Source organism: Montipora capricornis, chromosome 2 (genome assembly GCF_036669925.1).
Source record: "Montipora capricornis isolate CH-2021 chromosome 2, ASM3666992v2, whole genome shotgun sequence".
Lineage (NCBI taxonomy): Eukaryota > Metazoa > Cnidaria > Anthozoa > Scleractinia > Acroporidae > Montipora > Montipora capricornis.
Genome location: NC_090884.1, coordinates 30,743,957 through 30,758,956, shown reverse-complemented (window position 1 = coordinate 30,758,956; position 15,000 = coordinate 30,743,957). Strand labels below are relative to the sequence as shown.

General features: G+C 38.3%; 2 protein-coding genes across 2 annotated transcripts in view; both read right to left on the bottom strand.

Moving 5' to 3' along the window:
• Window positions 1–944: 944 nt before the first annotated feature.
• LOC138018079 (uncharacterized) lies at window positions 945–14,990 on the bottom strand. Its single transcript, XM_068864938.1, has 11 exons — window positions 14,914–14,990; window positions 14,364–14,426; window positions 13,227–13,307; window positions 12,465–12,551; window positions 9,652–10,868; window positions 8,359–8,837; window positions 7,184–7,276; window positions 6,015–6,104; window positions 5,307–5,360; window positions 5,087–5,173; window positions 945–2,898 (listed from the first exon to the last, which is right to left on the bottom strand). The coding sequence occupies exons 5-11, from the start codon at window positions 9,786–9,788 to the stop codon at window positions 2,678–2,680; spliced, it is 1,161 nt and encodes a 386-aa protein (XP_068721039.1). The 5' UTR covers window positions 9,789–10,868; window positions 12,465–12,551; window positions 13,227–13,307; window positions 14,364–14,426; window positions 14,914–14,990; the 3' UTR covers window positions 945–2,677.
• The window catches only part of LOC138037110 (uncharacterized), a 16,176-nt gene continuing 12,415 nt past the window's right edge, over window positions 11,240–15,000 (bottom strand). Inside the window, exons 7-11 of the mRNA XM_068883107.1 lie at window positions 14,914–14,997; window positions 14,779–14,811; window positions 14,364–14,426; window positions 13,227–13,307; window positions 11,240–11,274 (exon numbers count right to left, since the gene is read on the bottom strand). Of these exons, the coding sequence (XP_068739208.1) occupies window positions 11,240–11,274; window positions 13,227–13,307; window positions 14,364–14,426; window positions 14,779–14,811; window positions 14,914–14,997 (296 nt within the window). The remainder of the gene's footprint in view (window positions 11,275–13,226; window positions 13,308–14,363; window positions 14,427–14,778; window positions 14,812–14,913; window positions 14,998–15,000) is intronic.

Below are 15,000 nucleotides of genomic sequence, written 5' to 3'. Positions count from 1 at the left end.
ACCTAAAATAGCGTGACCTAGCCCCTTTAAAACACTATCGTGTGAAAATAAAGGATTATTATTATTATTATTATTATTATTATCATTATCATTATCATTATTATTATTATTATTATTATTACTATTACAAGAGGTCTAAACTTGGGTGCATTGATTACTTTGACTGGGGAGTGCTCGAGATGTGATTCCACTTCATATTGGTAGTAGTAGTACCTAGCAGGAAATAATCTTATAGGACCGAAGTTTGAGGATACGAGCATATACTTTTTGAGGCCATGCGCTAGTCATTCCAAGATGGCGTTGCATGCTTAAAATGGTCTTGCTTCGGATAAATACCCGCATGAGATCAAGGCTATGTGTGTCAGTCAGTTACGTTTTTGCAAACGTTGGCCGTGTAGCACTTATATTTCAACAGAATTAACTAATGGAGGGTCAATTTTGTCCCCCATGTAAAGCATGTGGGCCCTACTAATGGAAATGAGCCCGCACAAGGACAGAGAAAAACTCTGACCAGAAAACCTTTCCTACCCTGGTCTATGAGCTATGTAGGGCTGACCCTCTAATAGTTAAAAATGCCGCAATGGTCTGGCTTTGGATCGATACCTGTGGGTCTAAAAAACGACGTGTATAGTATGCATTCTCCTACATAAAACGCAAATTACTACAGTTGTATTATCTTCTTTTCCCACAATGATCTTATTCCGGCATTTCCCCCCCACGGGAGCAGGTCCTCCGGGTTCATTCTCTGATACTAACATGTCATTTTTCCTTTTTTAGGGGTTGGGGATAGATGTTTCCGTGACCCGTCAAGGCCCTGACTTTGTAGAAGGAATTGATACCTTATTAAAGTCGAAACCGAATTCAAGGTATCAGTGAGAAGCAGCGGACTTCGACCATATTCAGGCAAAACATAATCTGAACGGATATTTAAACAACAATTCAAATCAAATCAAATCAAGTCTGTATTTGGCTCATTATAAAATAAAATACATCATAGTATTATTAGTTTTCGTTCCTCAACACATTCTTTCAGTTGTATTTCATTGTCAAAATGGTCTAATACAACTAATGATCTTGCACTGTACTTGCGTTGGTGGTGAAAACCAGGTAATAATGAAAAGGCAATCACTCCGGATACCTATTTTGGAAGTTCTATCATGGGACAAAAAGGTAATGCAGGTGACTCTAAATGAATGCCAGCGAGTATATCAGTGGGATGCTATTCCAAAATCAGAAAAAACTCCAGAATAGTAAAGTAAGCTGTGACTCGCATGCCAGCTTAAGAGTAAGGCATCGGTTTCACCTTGCAACGCAAGCACAACATTTTACCATGATACTTTTTTTGTGGTGATACATGTCTTGATACATGTCAATGCAACACATGCAGCAAAAGGACTACGGTATAGGTCACTTTTGTCGAATTCTCAAGACTAGAATGGAGCAAACATCGAATGATGGGTGATATAGGGAATATTAAAATGTGTATTGTTTGCCTCACATCAGCCTCTATTCGATTTTTGTTCCATCCAAAGCACAAGAGGACGAAACTGGCCATTGGCTACAATTTTATACGTTATTGAAATTTGATTATCTGTGTGCAAGTCTGGGAAGCACCAGAGATTAACTTAGTAAATGGTGGTTCAAAATTGAAATGTGAACATTCCATTACAATAACACAATGACTAAGGGCGTTTCCATGGAATGAGACAGTTAACACAAATTTTGAAGTGGCGAAAATTTACCTGACACATGGACCTGTAACTTTAACTAGCTGCTATTTGTTGTACAAAACAAAAATTTAGATTAGTAAATGATACTACTAAATTTGCCAGAGGAAAGACTAAGTACAGCACAGCAGAGTTTTCTTTTTTCTAAACCTCTCGAAGAATGTCAGGATATTAAGGCGAGATTTCTTTGTAAATTCATGAAAGGTACTAAACACATTCAGTCTCCAGTTCACACCAACAATTCTAACACTAGTCTTACGTCAGATGTGAACTTTCAACTAGCCTTAAGTTGCACTACTGTGCATTTACAATATGAAAATGTGTACTTTTGGAAAAAGTGGCATTAAGGTATCTACATTTTTTGCAGGACAGCCACTTGAGTTTTCACAATCAACTTCAATGTCAATTGATCATATGCTCAGATAATATTATTCTGCATTCTATTTGCTTTCAAAATTAATATTTCCCCAATCAGGAACAAATAATATTTCAAGTGTTGTTATTCAATGCTCCAAAACAGAATGGAAGTGTTCTTTGAATTTCCTTTTGCTCTTTAAATAAATGTTAACAATTTTATGGTTTTAACTACACTACAACAAATTACAGAATACAGCACAAAACATTATGCTTACATGAAAACAGTTTAATTTACATCTATGTTTAACTATAGGAAAAAACAAAGGTAGTGCTGTTGCTTTTTTTTATGAAGCTGTCTGAACTCTAATAAGGTAGGAAACATCCCCAAAATTGCACAAAATCCCGCACTCATGAAGAGAGAGGGCCCGAATTCAGGTGAAATTTTGGAGAGCTTGCTCGCAGGCTAATCTTTTAAAATCACTAATTGGCAAAACGAATGCCAATATCCAACAGAGAGGATTAACACTTTGTTTCACTTAAGAAAAATACTTTGGTTTAGTTATATAAAAACAAGTTAACAACAAGTTAACAATCTAATTCTTGGGGTCAAGGACCTTCTTTCTTTTGTCGATCTGGTTCTTAACGAAATATTTTAAATCGGTCCATTTCCTGTGATCTAGGGCGCCATTTGCCTTAGAAATACATTGCTCACAGTCCAGTTTCCCTGGTACACGTCCTTTCCTGATCCAGTGACCAAGATACTTTAAGACAGCTTCTTTTTCTTCCCCTGTCCATGGTTTATGAGGAACTGACTCTGCAATATGAAAAAAAATCTTTTTTTTTACCTTTCCCTGACATCTTTTTTTTTCCGTTGGTGGCTCAAGGCCCTTTCTAAGGACAAAACGCTTGAACAAGGGAAGCGGGTCTGTTAAAGAGTTACTTCAAATGGCGTTCTTCCAATCAAATGCAAATCTTACGTCATCAGTGGAAATGAATTTACTTTCATAGTGAAGTTGAGATTTTAAAACGTTGCAAAAAGCCGTCGACGATAAATCTTGCACAGCGTTGGATCAGAGGAGATCGTGATAAGTCAAAATTGATTTTAAAATATTTGTGAAGTCAAGTAGTCTACTGCACGACTCGTAAAACAACACGAAGATGTATCTTTTAATTATATTTTGGCTGGCCAATACCAGCATTCATCACTAAAAGATCGAGTCATGTTGATTGATGAGCTTTTCAATGGGAATGAGAAACAAATGAACTGTGTGAATTGTTGTTGCTAAGAAAGTGTTCTGAGAATGCGGTCTGGATATAACTACTAGTGGAACTGAGTATAGGGCGTCCGTGTTCATTAAAACGGTCTTTCAGGCGACATTTGGTTTCCTCAATATACTGAAGATTACATAATTTACATTGAACCATGTAAATAACATTGAAAGTGTTGCAAGTAATGTGAGATTTGAGTTTATGGCTTTCACCCGTAGAATGAAAGGTGTATTCATTACGGCCGTGTTCTATATAGGGGCAGGTGGTGCAGTTTTTACTTCTGCATCGAAAAGAACTGGGAGAATTACTATTACAAGGTATTTCAGTAAATTGGGCCCTAATAAGACCGTCTTCTTAAGCGCGTCAGACCGGGGAATGTCAGAGGCCTGCTGTATTTGAGTTTTGAGGAAATTTTTGTCGAAACTACGGGTAGCTAGGTAGTTTGTTAGTTCATTTGTGCGTTGTAAGTAACGCGGCGTAGTCGAAGGGCCAAGCTGTAAGGGATGGAGCGTTTGGTATCATCATGGGGGTGACAAAATGAAGTGAGAAGATACTGATGTTTGTGGGTTTGTGGGTTTGGTGTAAAGATCTGTTTCTATGGAGCCATCCTTGATTGAAACCATGACTTTCATAACAAAAGCCTTTATAAGGGCGCTTATCACGATTTGGTGCACGTCTGCCACCACGCTAACCGGTTGGAGACCATTATCAGATGTGCTCCTTATTAAACAATCTATAAGCTTGTAGTAATAATCTAGTATTAGTGAGGTGTGTTCAACTCCTGTTTTGTCATTGATGAGTTATTATAGTATTTTTTCAGCAATGAAGGTATCACATTAAAAGTATTTTGACCATTATTTATTAAAGACAGTTACGGAATACTAGTGTTTTATAATGGGAATCAATAGACTGTCTTGCCGGACGTACAAGCGGTAAACATTACCCTCTTTAATGCTTAGAAAACACAACAATACATGTTTTATAACGCACTCTTTGTCTGGGGTATCACTATAGTTTCTAGGTGAATAGCAAGGCAGTGAGTACACCTTATGACATTAAAACTACATGTAATGTTCTGTTATGCAAAAATTATTTTTTGGGATAATAGTACACTGTAATATAGTCTCCTTTGGTGGATACAAAGCAGTACAGAGCTGTGAGAAACAAGCAATTTACTCCTTTCGACCACTGCGTGTCGTCTTGGTGTCCACGAGTCAGAAAGTCACTACTATGCTGTTCACCAAGAGACCATGACGGTCACCCATCCCGGTATTTAAACCCCATTCAACTGAACAGGACTTAAATACAGTAGAAAAAACGGGAATCTGTGTTTTACACAATCGCATGATATCAAGGCCATTTGTGCCAGCTAGCCAGTCCACGACGGCGTACAAATGCAGAAATCCTCATACCATCACAACTATTGATACCGGAGGGACACGCAAGACTAGTACTGGCACCATTACAATGTGTTTTCCTCCGTCGAACGCAACAAATAGTCAAAGTGAAGGTAGAAAATATTGTGCAAAAGAAGCCAACTCAATTGGAGACAACACATAACGTCTATCCTGCACATCATTTCCTATCGACCTCATTTTTTAAGAGGGGGGAGTTCTAGTCCGACGTGTCCCCTAGCTATCAATGGAAAAGACCCGCTATATTCATATACGAGAGTCGAATTGCTGATAAGTATATACTTCAAAAGGGGTTCCAATTAAGAAGACAAAACTCACTCTTTGACTGCTTAACTGAACAATGAACTCCCTCCTTCGTTGATTTTTTCTGGCATTTCCTGCTTTGATTTCTGGTCTTCTCGGGTACTTTGTTATCAATATGAAAGACAAAAAGACAAAGTTTTCATCAAATACTCAACAGACACTAAACACACTCAGGTGACACACCCTTGACACACCTCATCATGTAACGAAAGCAGTAGTCTTGCCTAAAACTTACATTTTGCAGCAGAATTGACAGAGGTTGTGTTTTCCTTTTCTGGATCGTTGGAACCTTTAAAAATGACAAAGCATGGCAAGTCTTAGCACCCATTTCAAATAGCGCTGATAAATAGTATTTATTGAAGTACTTTAAAATGACTCGCTTTCAATAACTGCGTGGCTCGCATGTTGATTCTCGGCTCATGTTGACTCGTGGCTCGCTTGCTGGCATATTATACACATTCCAAGGCGGGTGGTGAAGTAGAAGAAAAATGTTAATCTTGTATATAATATCAACAGTGATTACAAAAATAAAATTTAAATCCAAAGAAAACACAACACTGATTGCAAAGAATATGAATGAAAAGATATTCAATACATATAGGTATATCATTTTAAGTTTAAAGATGGAGAGTTGCATAATACATAGATTCCAAGAAGAACAAGCTGAACCCGCACATCTTTATACCTCCAGTGCAAGAAGACTAAAAAAGCTACTCACACCAAAATTCTATATTGCAGGTCAATGCCGGAGACAAGGCATTTTTCCAGATGAACCTATTAGTATCACAACTATACTGGTGGTAACTTAAAAGATACATGTATTTTAAAATTACTTTGAAAAGGTTACATGTTCTTTTCAAATCTATGCCTAAGGGCGAAGAGAGAATGGTTACATATCATCAAGTTTGGGAAACAACAAAAAATAGGGACTGAAGGATCTTACCCTGTGCTGGCTTTCCCATGGAACTGTTAACACTTCGCTCAGCTGGATCTTTTGCGCACATTTTCCCAGATTTGGTTTCTTTGCTTCGAGCTGTACAAAATAACAATGCATTAACCTGCCTGCTCCCATAATCGACCATTTGGTAGAAAAGAACATTCCTTGCACATTGTTTCCCTCAACCATTGTTGCCACAGACACAGGATTTTGAAATTCCCTCACTTTTCCCTGACAAATGTAAAATTTCCCTGACCAACTAAATTTTAAAAGATCACAAATTAGTCCTGGTAATGGCCTCAAACCATTTATTTATGTTTTTGGAAAGTCACATGCAGAGTACAGTTTATTAACATAACATAGAAAACATCAGCTTCTCGTTCAATTCCTACCAATCCAGCCAATTTCATGTCCTTAAAATGTCACAAACAATTGAAAATGTTAGAAAACAGGGAAAACAGAAGAAAACAAATTGTATGATTTCATTCAAAAACATCACTGAGTTGGCAATAAAGAAGTTAAGACTCTGAAAATTTAATTTTTCCCTGACTTCTCTCAAAGAACTAAATTTTCCCTGACTCAGAGTGAAATTCCCCGACTTTTCTTTAACCTTAAAGATTTTTTCCCCTGACCATTTCCTGACCGTAGCAACCACGTCAAATACTCAAATACTGCCTAAGCAAGATATCAAGCTAGCATGGCTATAAAATAATTGTCACGTCTTTATAATCATATACAGTGCGTTCATTTCAAATGGATCACTGGCGATGTCTGACTGCGGCGACATAAAACACTACTTTTAAATAATGTTAGCTATATTTTTGACAATGTAATTACAACTACATCGCATCGGAACAGGTAAGGGAGATACAAAATTTTAGTTCTTGAAAATGTAAAGAATTTTGTTGTTCTCCCGACCTATTAATAGGACGCATATTTTGGAGACAAAAACTCTTGCAACCCTAATTAAGTGATTGGCTTGATATGAATGTTCACTTTGGGGAAGCAGGTGTTGGTAGGGTGCAAAATTACCATCTCTGACTTCCTTACTTTTACCTCCAAACATAACCCCTATCACTATCAATAAATGTTTAAACAACATAATTGCAAAATACTTTGCTTATCATGTTTAGTCACTCTATTTCTGACAGTGCTAGTAATGGAGGAAAAGTCACCTGAGGTAGTTCCTTCAGCAGTCTCAGTTGAACTTTCAACATCATCCTCATCTTCATAATCTGTGTCATCGGATAGATCTGGTTCTGCAATGTCTGAAAGAAAAGTACAAAATCTAAATGAAGTTGGCTATGATGTAAACTAATAAGAACTAAATTTAAGCAAGTATACCAAGTTTTTGAAGGAGCTCTGCCATGACATTTTAAGTGAACAAACTGTGGCTTATTCTGTCTTGCAAACCTAATCTGTTTTGCAGCGGCAAACCGCTCCCGCTGTACGCACTAAAAGAGGTTTTGTCGTCTCAGTTTAGATAATTATTGCAATTTGAGCAGAAAGGAAATTGGGATTGACAAAGCAGAGTGTAGGACGTAATGGCTTTCCCATAGGTTCAGCCATCTCATCTTGTCAAAAATTAATTTTTCGTTGAGAACAAATCCTTTGATTCAATTCATTGTGATGCAAAAATGTTACCATTAGCAACGTTTTCTGCCACTGCTATGATTTAAGGACGTTCGCGCGAAATTTTTTCAACATTGATTTTCTTCTGAAACTTTTACCACTGTAAGATGATGAGTTAGTTATGTCAGAAATGTAAAAAAAATGGGGGGTCACCGACTTCGTTTTGGAAATCGGGCTTCGTTATCGAATAAGGCCAGTGTCTGTAAACCCAAATATATTGCAATTAAATCTTTGAAGTGAAATCTTCTCTGCCAAATATTGTTTAAGTGGCCTAATTAAGTGAATTTAGTCAACTGATGAGGTTCCCTTAAAGATCAAGTTCGCATTTGGCGACCACAGTTTCACGCGCCTTGCAGCCGCAAGATGGCAGGATTTGATGTCCCGTGAGCAGAAACCTTGAAATTTTTTGAACTTCCCACATTGATTTTTTGTTCATTTTTGGACAACGTGGAGATAATAAATAAAATCCGTTTCTGGAAAGAAAAATAGGGGTCACCGAACGTCCAAGACCGTTAAATCCAGGCAAAGCTATAGCAATGGCCTTTTGCCCTATCAGTTTTCATTTTATTACTTAGCTCGCGCGCTCGTGTATGACGTGGCGTGTGCATTTGCGTGCGCAGTAAGGATGCGCAGAAACAATTGGCGCGAACGTCCTTAAACAGGCCTTGAGAGCACCTGGCAGTTTTACAATAACTTTGTAGCATTGTATTTTTCTTACCATTTAGATTTATCTCTTGTAATGTTTTCCCCGCAAACTTTCTCGTTTCCCCTTGATCAACAGTGAGAAGTAGTTTGCTCACTTTGGCGATTTCTATTGTTGATTCGTGGAGCCGGTAAAAATCCCTATGAACACGAATGTCATGACCCAGATGCCTTGCAGGCCAGTCCACTTCTTTCTCTTCCATGGAGAGTACTTGGGAAATAGTAGCTATATACTTTCTCAGTTTTGTACTTGTTATATTGGCAGGGTTTAACAGAGGTGGTTGACATTGCATTGAAATATTTCTAAGGCAATCCCAGGCTCTCATGCACTGTAATGACTGCCTGTTTGGTCTGGCAAATACAAACGGATTCTTCTCAGGAATGGCCACAGCCTCTCTTGTCTTGATAAGAAGATCAATGCTCCTGGTCATCTCAGCGGTCAAAATAACTGGCACTTTTTTTCCCCTCTTGCCAATTATTTCAACCATGTCCAGCCTGTTCAAAAACAATTCACATTCTCCGTGACAGTAGGAAAGAAATTTACGGACATATTTAAATTATATTTAACCGTGTATATTCATTGACTGCATTTAATGGGGACTTTTGGGTTTTTTACTGTTTAACCCATTCACACCATTAATGCCCTCGGACCCCTTCCCCCCAATTGACGAAAAGACTCCCTTAACCCATTGACCCCTGAGAGTGACACTTATTTTTTGTAACAAAAGAAACAAGCTTTGGAGGTGTCATTATTTGAAAGTAAAATGACGAAGAAAACAATGACCAGATACAAAAATGCCCGCAAACAAATTATTCCTTTGCCTTGTGTTAATAAGTCCTAACTAGCCTCGTTTTACAGCCCAAATTCTTTCAATTTTACAGTGTTACTGGGGCTAGTTATGCCAATTAACACAAAGACAAAAGAATAATTTGTTGGCGGCCATTTTTGCATTCGGGCAATACAGTAGTTTAACGAAACTCCAGCTTAAAATGAATGCAACTTCAAGAATTCACTGAATTCGTTTGGGTCTTGAATCGTAACTTTTTAAGTTCCATTCATTTTAAGCCGGAGTAGCGTTAAACTATGTGGCTCAATTGTGAACTGTAATCTATCCAAGAAGGCAACACTAATTTGCAGCAAAACTTAACTACCGGTACATTGACTAAGACATGCTTCACACGTTACTTGCTTCACATGCTTCACATGTTACTGTACACGTAACAGTACTTGAAAAAGGAAGCATTGTAGGGGCGCATTAATAAACAATATGAATCAATGGAATCCTGACCTACATGTAACCTCTCGTACCTCTTCGACAATTCCTTTTCAAATTCACTTAGTGTTGACATAATTTCTGGATTGTTGACCTGGTTCCAGTCTGGTCGATTGAGGTAGCTTTTTAAGAGCATCCTAGAAGCTTCTCCTCCCCTCCTCTTGTTAAACATCACTAGTCTGGCTAGAGTAGCTTGAGCTAATTTACTCCAGGATTCCAACTGACTTGCATTATTGAAAGGACACTTTTCCTCAGTTTTTCAAGGTCTTCTGCAAGTGGCAGCAATTCCACCCTGTTAAACTTCTGTGTGCCAAAAGCGCGGAGGGAATGGTGTGAAACACGATGGCTCCACTCTGCTTCTATTAGTTTTTCAAAATTGTCGACATCTTCCAGTAGTGAGTCATCCTTCCTTCGCAATGCATGGCCCCGAAGGACGTTTACACACTTTTTAAGGGAATGGCCGATTTTCAAGGCCAATGATGGTGTAGCTACTTGATGCACACCGTCGTCAAATTGGAACTTTGAAAGGGCTTTCACAGCGCTCACCACAAGATCAAATTCTTGAGGCTTGATAAAATCTGAAAGGTTGGCGTCAGCATTGACACTTGTTTTGCGAAGTTGAAGCAAGAGTCTAGCAAGTTCTCTCATCTTTTGAGATACGAAGTTGTTTTGCTTTTCTCCATGTTTTTCAATGAGCAACACCCCAATTTCCTTGATGAGCCAATCATTTCTAGCAATGAGGGAGATTTGATCGCTTTTCATAGTCGCAAACAATTGACAAAGAATACTGTCACTATAAATGGCTGGAAATAACTGCAATCTTGCTTTTTCCTGAACTTTACGGTGCTTTGGAAATTCATCTCCTTCTGGTTTGAACTTGCACAATTTAACATGTTTCCACAATTCTTGACGCCTTATGAATCCAAGGCAATAATTGCAAGGAAGAAAATCTGAAGGACTACATTCTTTTCCAGAGGTGGGACGTCTAAAGACAATCAGCTCTCCTTTTCCCGTCTCCAAAACATTTAAATTGTGGTGATAGTTCCCTAATAACCGTAGTTTCTCAAGGTGTTTTTTCCTGGTTGGTGACCGCTTATTGAAGGAAAGGGCAATAGCAACATCTCTTTCAGTCTTGTGTTTGAGCTCATAATGCCTTGCAATTTTAGACACCAAAACGCCACAATAAAAGCATGCTTGCCTTTTGTCATACACTCTTGTGTTGGACTCATTTTTTTGGCACATGGTACGGACACTAGTAAATTAAAAATGATAGATTCGCGGTTAACTGCGAGCACTATTCAAGGGGGGTGGCACTTAACTACAGAAGGCCAATGGTTGCAAAAAAAAGAAAGGTTGCATGTATGGTTCTATAAACTAACTTTTTCAATGGAAATCTGACATCACTTCAGTCAGAAGGCGTATGCGCAACTAGTCTTAGTTCTTTGCCGTGCGTTTCAGTGAAAAACAGATAAAAGCTCCCAGGAAATAAAATCATTTTTCGTAAACTGTAGCATGGAGTTTCTATTTGGACAAAAAATGGAACTGATATTTCGAAAAGTGTATCATAGGAGGACCTTATGACATCACAATTTTTTAAAGAAATCATTTCCTTTAAAATCCATGCTACACTTTTTGTGTTAGAATGTTCTCATGCTGTTCTGTTTAAAAGATGTGAAAAACATAGTTAACTTGCTGAGTGTTTAGGCATTTTCTGTTTTGGTCACGTGATTTACATTAATTGTAGCAAATATGGTTGAGAGTCGAACCATACAAAGGAATGTTAAATAGAACACAATTGGCAAAAAAAGGTTACTGTAGAGTTAAAGGGTTTGAGAAATGACTACTTGAAGGGGTCCATAGCAACCAACGGTTTGGTAGTTAAGAGCCACCCCCTTAATAGCGCTGAAATCCGTATGCCATCACAATATCACAAGACCGACATGATCAGGATACATTCTCCGTTGAATGCAACAAATAGTCAAACTGAACGTACACATGATAATACCGTGGAACCCCGCTCTACGGACACCCGTATATAGCAGAGTTTCGTTTGTCCCCACGAAAAGATCATATATTTTCTCCAAATTTTACCCGCTTAATATGGACACCAGTTAATACGGACAACGGACAATTTCCTTTGTCCCGAGTCACAAACTCTCATATGTGGTCAACCCCGCTTTACGGACACTGGTTATGTGCGCACTGTCTATTTTCATTGTCACAATTATGTGCTAATCGTAGACATTGTACCTTATCAAATAATGGCAGATTTCTGCGAGTTTAGTATTATTTTCTTACTAACAAAACAGACGCAAACTATAGCGTGACATGTTTAATTTTGATCAGTTTGTCTTTCTCCCGGTGTTTGGTCCTTGAACTTTAGTCCTTTAATAAATTTTTCTGCCTCCTCTTACAGTTTCACTTTCTTGGCATTTCACTGTAGTCATTGCTTGTGGCCTTTTTCATCTCTGACAGTCTTGTCGTGTAAGCAACTTACGTTTCCTAGCCGAAATGTCTGCTGTAGTCTTTTAGATAGTTAAAACAAGTGTTCGAGACATTTTTCTGAAAGCCAGCCTAATACGGAAACGGACAAGATGGCATGTCCCCTGGGTGTCCGTATTAACTGGGTTCCACTGTATTGTGTAACACAAGCCAATCAATAGGAGACAGAATGTAACATCTATCCTGCACGTCATTTCCTACCAACTTCATTTTTTAAGAGGGGAGAGTTCTAGTCCGACATGTCCCCTAGCTATCAATGGAAAAGACTTGTTATATTCCTATATACGAGAGCCAAATTGCTGATAAGCAGTTCAAAAAGAGTTCCAATTAAGAAAACAAAACTCACTCTTTGACTGGTTAACTGAACAATGAACTCCCTCCTTTGTTGATTTTTTCTGACATTTCCTGGTTTGTTTTCTGGTCTTCTCGGGTACTTTGTTATCAATATGAAAGACACAAAGGCGAAGTTTTGATAAAAAAACTCAGCAGACACAAAACACACTCAGGTGACTCATGCTTTAAACACCTTAAGATAAAACGAAAGCAGTGGTCTTCACTCGCTCAGTGCCCGAAAAAAATAAATCCAGGTTGTCCCTGTTTCAAAACCCAGGCAACCCAAAACCGTAAATTTGTTTGCGCTGACAAATCCTTGGTCGCCCGTTAGGAAACCCGTTAAGATTAAATTCACGCCTTTTTTAGACGCAGGTTGTTTACCATTTGCCAAAAATTCCCGGACAATCCGATAGGAATAAAATGGAACATAAACTAGCTTTTATATTATTACATCGTCTTAAAGTGAGAAATTTTGACTTTGCAAAAGAAAAGGTAACCCTTAGCAACAAAATACATCGTGAAAGAAAATTAATTTAGTAAAAATACATGTGGCATTCTGGCCCAGAGCACTCGCGGGATTTGACAGTCAACTTGCCCGCTACCTGCACTGTTTAGGGATTCCATCGCCATTCCCCCTAACACAGGAATCAAAAACATGAAAAGACTAGAAAGTACCCGCTAAATATAGCGCAAGGTGAAGTCATTTTCAATATGGGTGCCAAAAAAATCACTGCTAAAATGGTGAATTTAGCTAAGTTAAAATCATCCTTTGTACCTGCTGAGTGTGACATATTGTCTTCATCGGAGGACGAGCCCGAAAACAAGCGTTTTCTTCTTTTCATATTCTGCTTGTAACCTGAAGTACAAAAAAGTTACGATAAAAGTTCTTCTGGTAAAAATAACTACATGCAGATACTCAATACAGTATGTTATTCAGGCAGAGACTGAGTATTCAGAACTCGTTTTGATAAAAATTAAGAAATTAAATTCCTGTGGAATGCAATTAAGGAATGACATGAAAGTACTATAAATGTTTATCTAAGTCATTGTGTTTCATCTCCTTAAATCCTCTTCTATGTTGCACCTCTGTTCTTGTCACCAACAGGGTTTCCTTATGGCTTGAAGAGGGATGGGGGGGGGGGGGGGGGGGAAGGGGGGGGCGAGGAAGACGGTTATCCACCCAGAGCAATTTTATTGGCTTACGAGTGCCATTCGGTTTTGACTTTACTTTCCCGTACAAAACTTAAATGAGGTAAGCTCGAAAGCACGGTGAACGAGTTTCCCAAGTCAATGGGTTAACCCATCCACAACTCAAACACCCTAGGTGCCCCCCACTCCCACTGACGAGTAAAATCGTCTGAAGTTACCCCCTCCCCCACTCAATTGACAAGTAAAATCGTCTGGCGTTAGACAAGACAGAGTAAATCTGGACATAATTTGACTGAGTTTAACCCATTCACACCTCAAACTCCCTAGCACGCCCCACATTTACGAGTAAAATCGTCTGGCGTTAGAGTAAAACCTGGACATAGTTTGTATAAGTTTAACCCATTCACACCTCCAATGCACTAAGACGCCCCTCACACGGTATCGGAGTGCATTCATCTGTGACTAAGATGCAACAAAGTGCGGTTGTTTTCGCATTAAAGGGAAGGGGCAGGAACGTCTGCAGCAGACTCGGTTGTTCCGAGTTTGGGGCCTCAAAACTAAACTTTAATATTGAAATAATTCAATCTATTAGCTTTAATATGATATACAGTTTGACTCTACAAAAAATAGCAGCCCAACAATTTCCTTTTCCTCGGACACCTCATTTTCCTTTACCAAGACCTATACGAACAACATGCAGAAATTTTGTCGCAGTCTTCTTTGTGACTACTGCTGGATTTCATGCATTTAACGCTTAACTTACTTTTAGAGCATTGAATGTCATCATTTTCATCTTCAATGACATTTTCCTCATCCGATTTAGGATCTGCAATGGCGAGGCAAACACTTAATTCTTTTGCAATAACAAATTGTTATGTTTTGTATAAACAAAATGTGCCAGTACATGCTGCCTTTCTTAAAAATAAATAAATAAATAAATAAATTATTATTATCTACTATTTAAGTATGAAATGTACAGAGAAATGATCTGTTCCAGTGCAGGCAACAAATCAAGTCAAACAAAAATGTTAGTTCTTAAAAAATTTAAAGATTTTAATTTGCTGTTGTCTTTACCTTCTAAAAGACTGCATAATTTAGTGACTTGATGGGAATGCTCACTTTTGGGAAGAAGGTAAAGGTGGAGTGCAACGTGACAATCTCTGTCTTCTTGCCTTTACCTCCAAACATAATTCCTTCACTTTCAGTAAATGCTAAATCAGTCAACATAATTGTTTAATACCTTGCTTATCACTTTAGTCACTCTATTTCTAATGGTGCTGGTATATCACGTGCATAACTGGAGGAAATGTCACCTGAGGTAGTTCCTTCTGAATCAGTAATCTCATTTGAACTTTTGTCCCAATCCTCATATTCACAATCTGTGTCATCGGATAGGTCTG

Bases quoted from the DNA above. Each gene is read 5' to 3' on its own strand.
- LOC138018079 (XM_068864938.1), bottom strand. From the start codon at position 9,788: ATGTTTAACAAGAGGAGGGGAGGAGAAGCTTCTAGGATGCTCTTAAAA. The intron at 8,838-9,651 runs GTACGAGAGGTT...GTTTTTGAACAG, and splicing joins GAAAAGGAATTGTCGAAGAG to GCTGGACATGGTTGAAATAA. The intron at 5,361-6,014 runs GTAAGATCCTTC...TCATTTTTAAAG, and splicing joins CATGGGAAAGCCAGCACAGG to GTTCCAACGATCCAGAAAAG.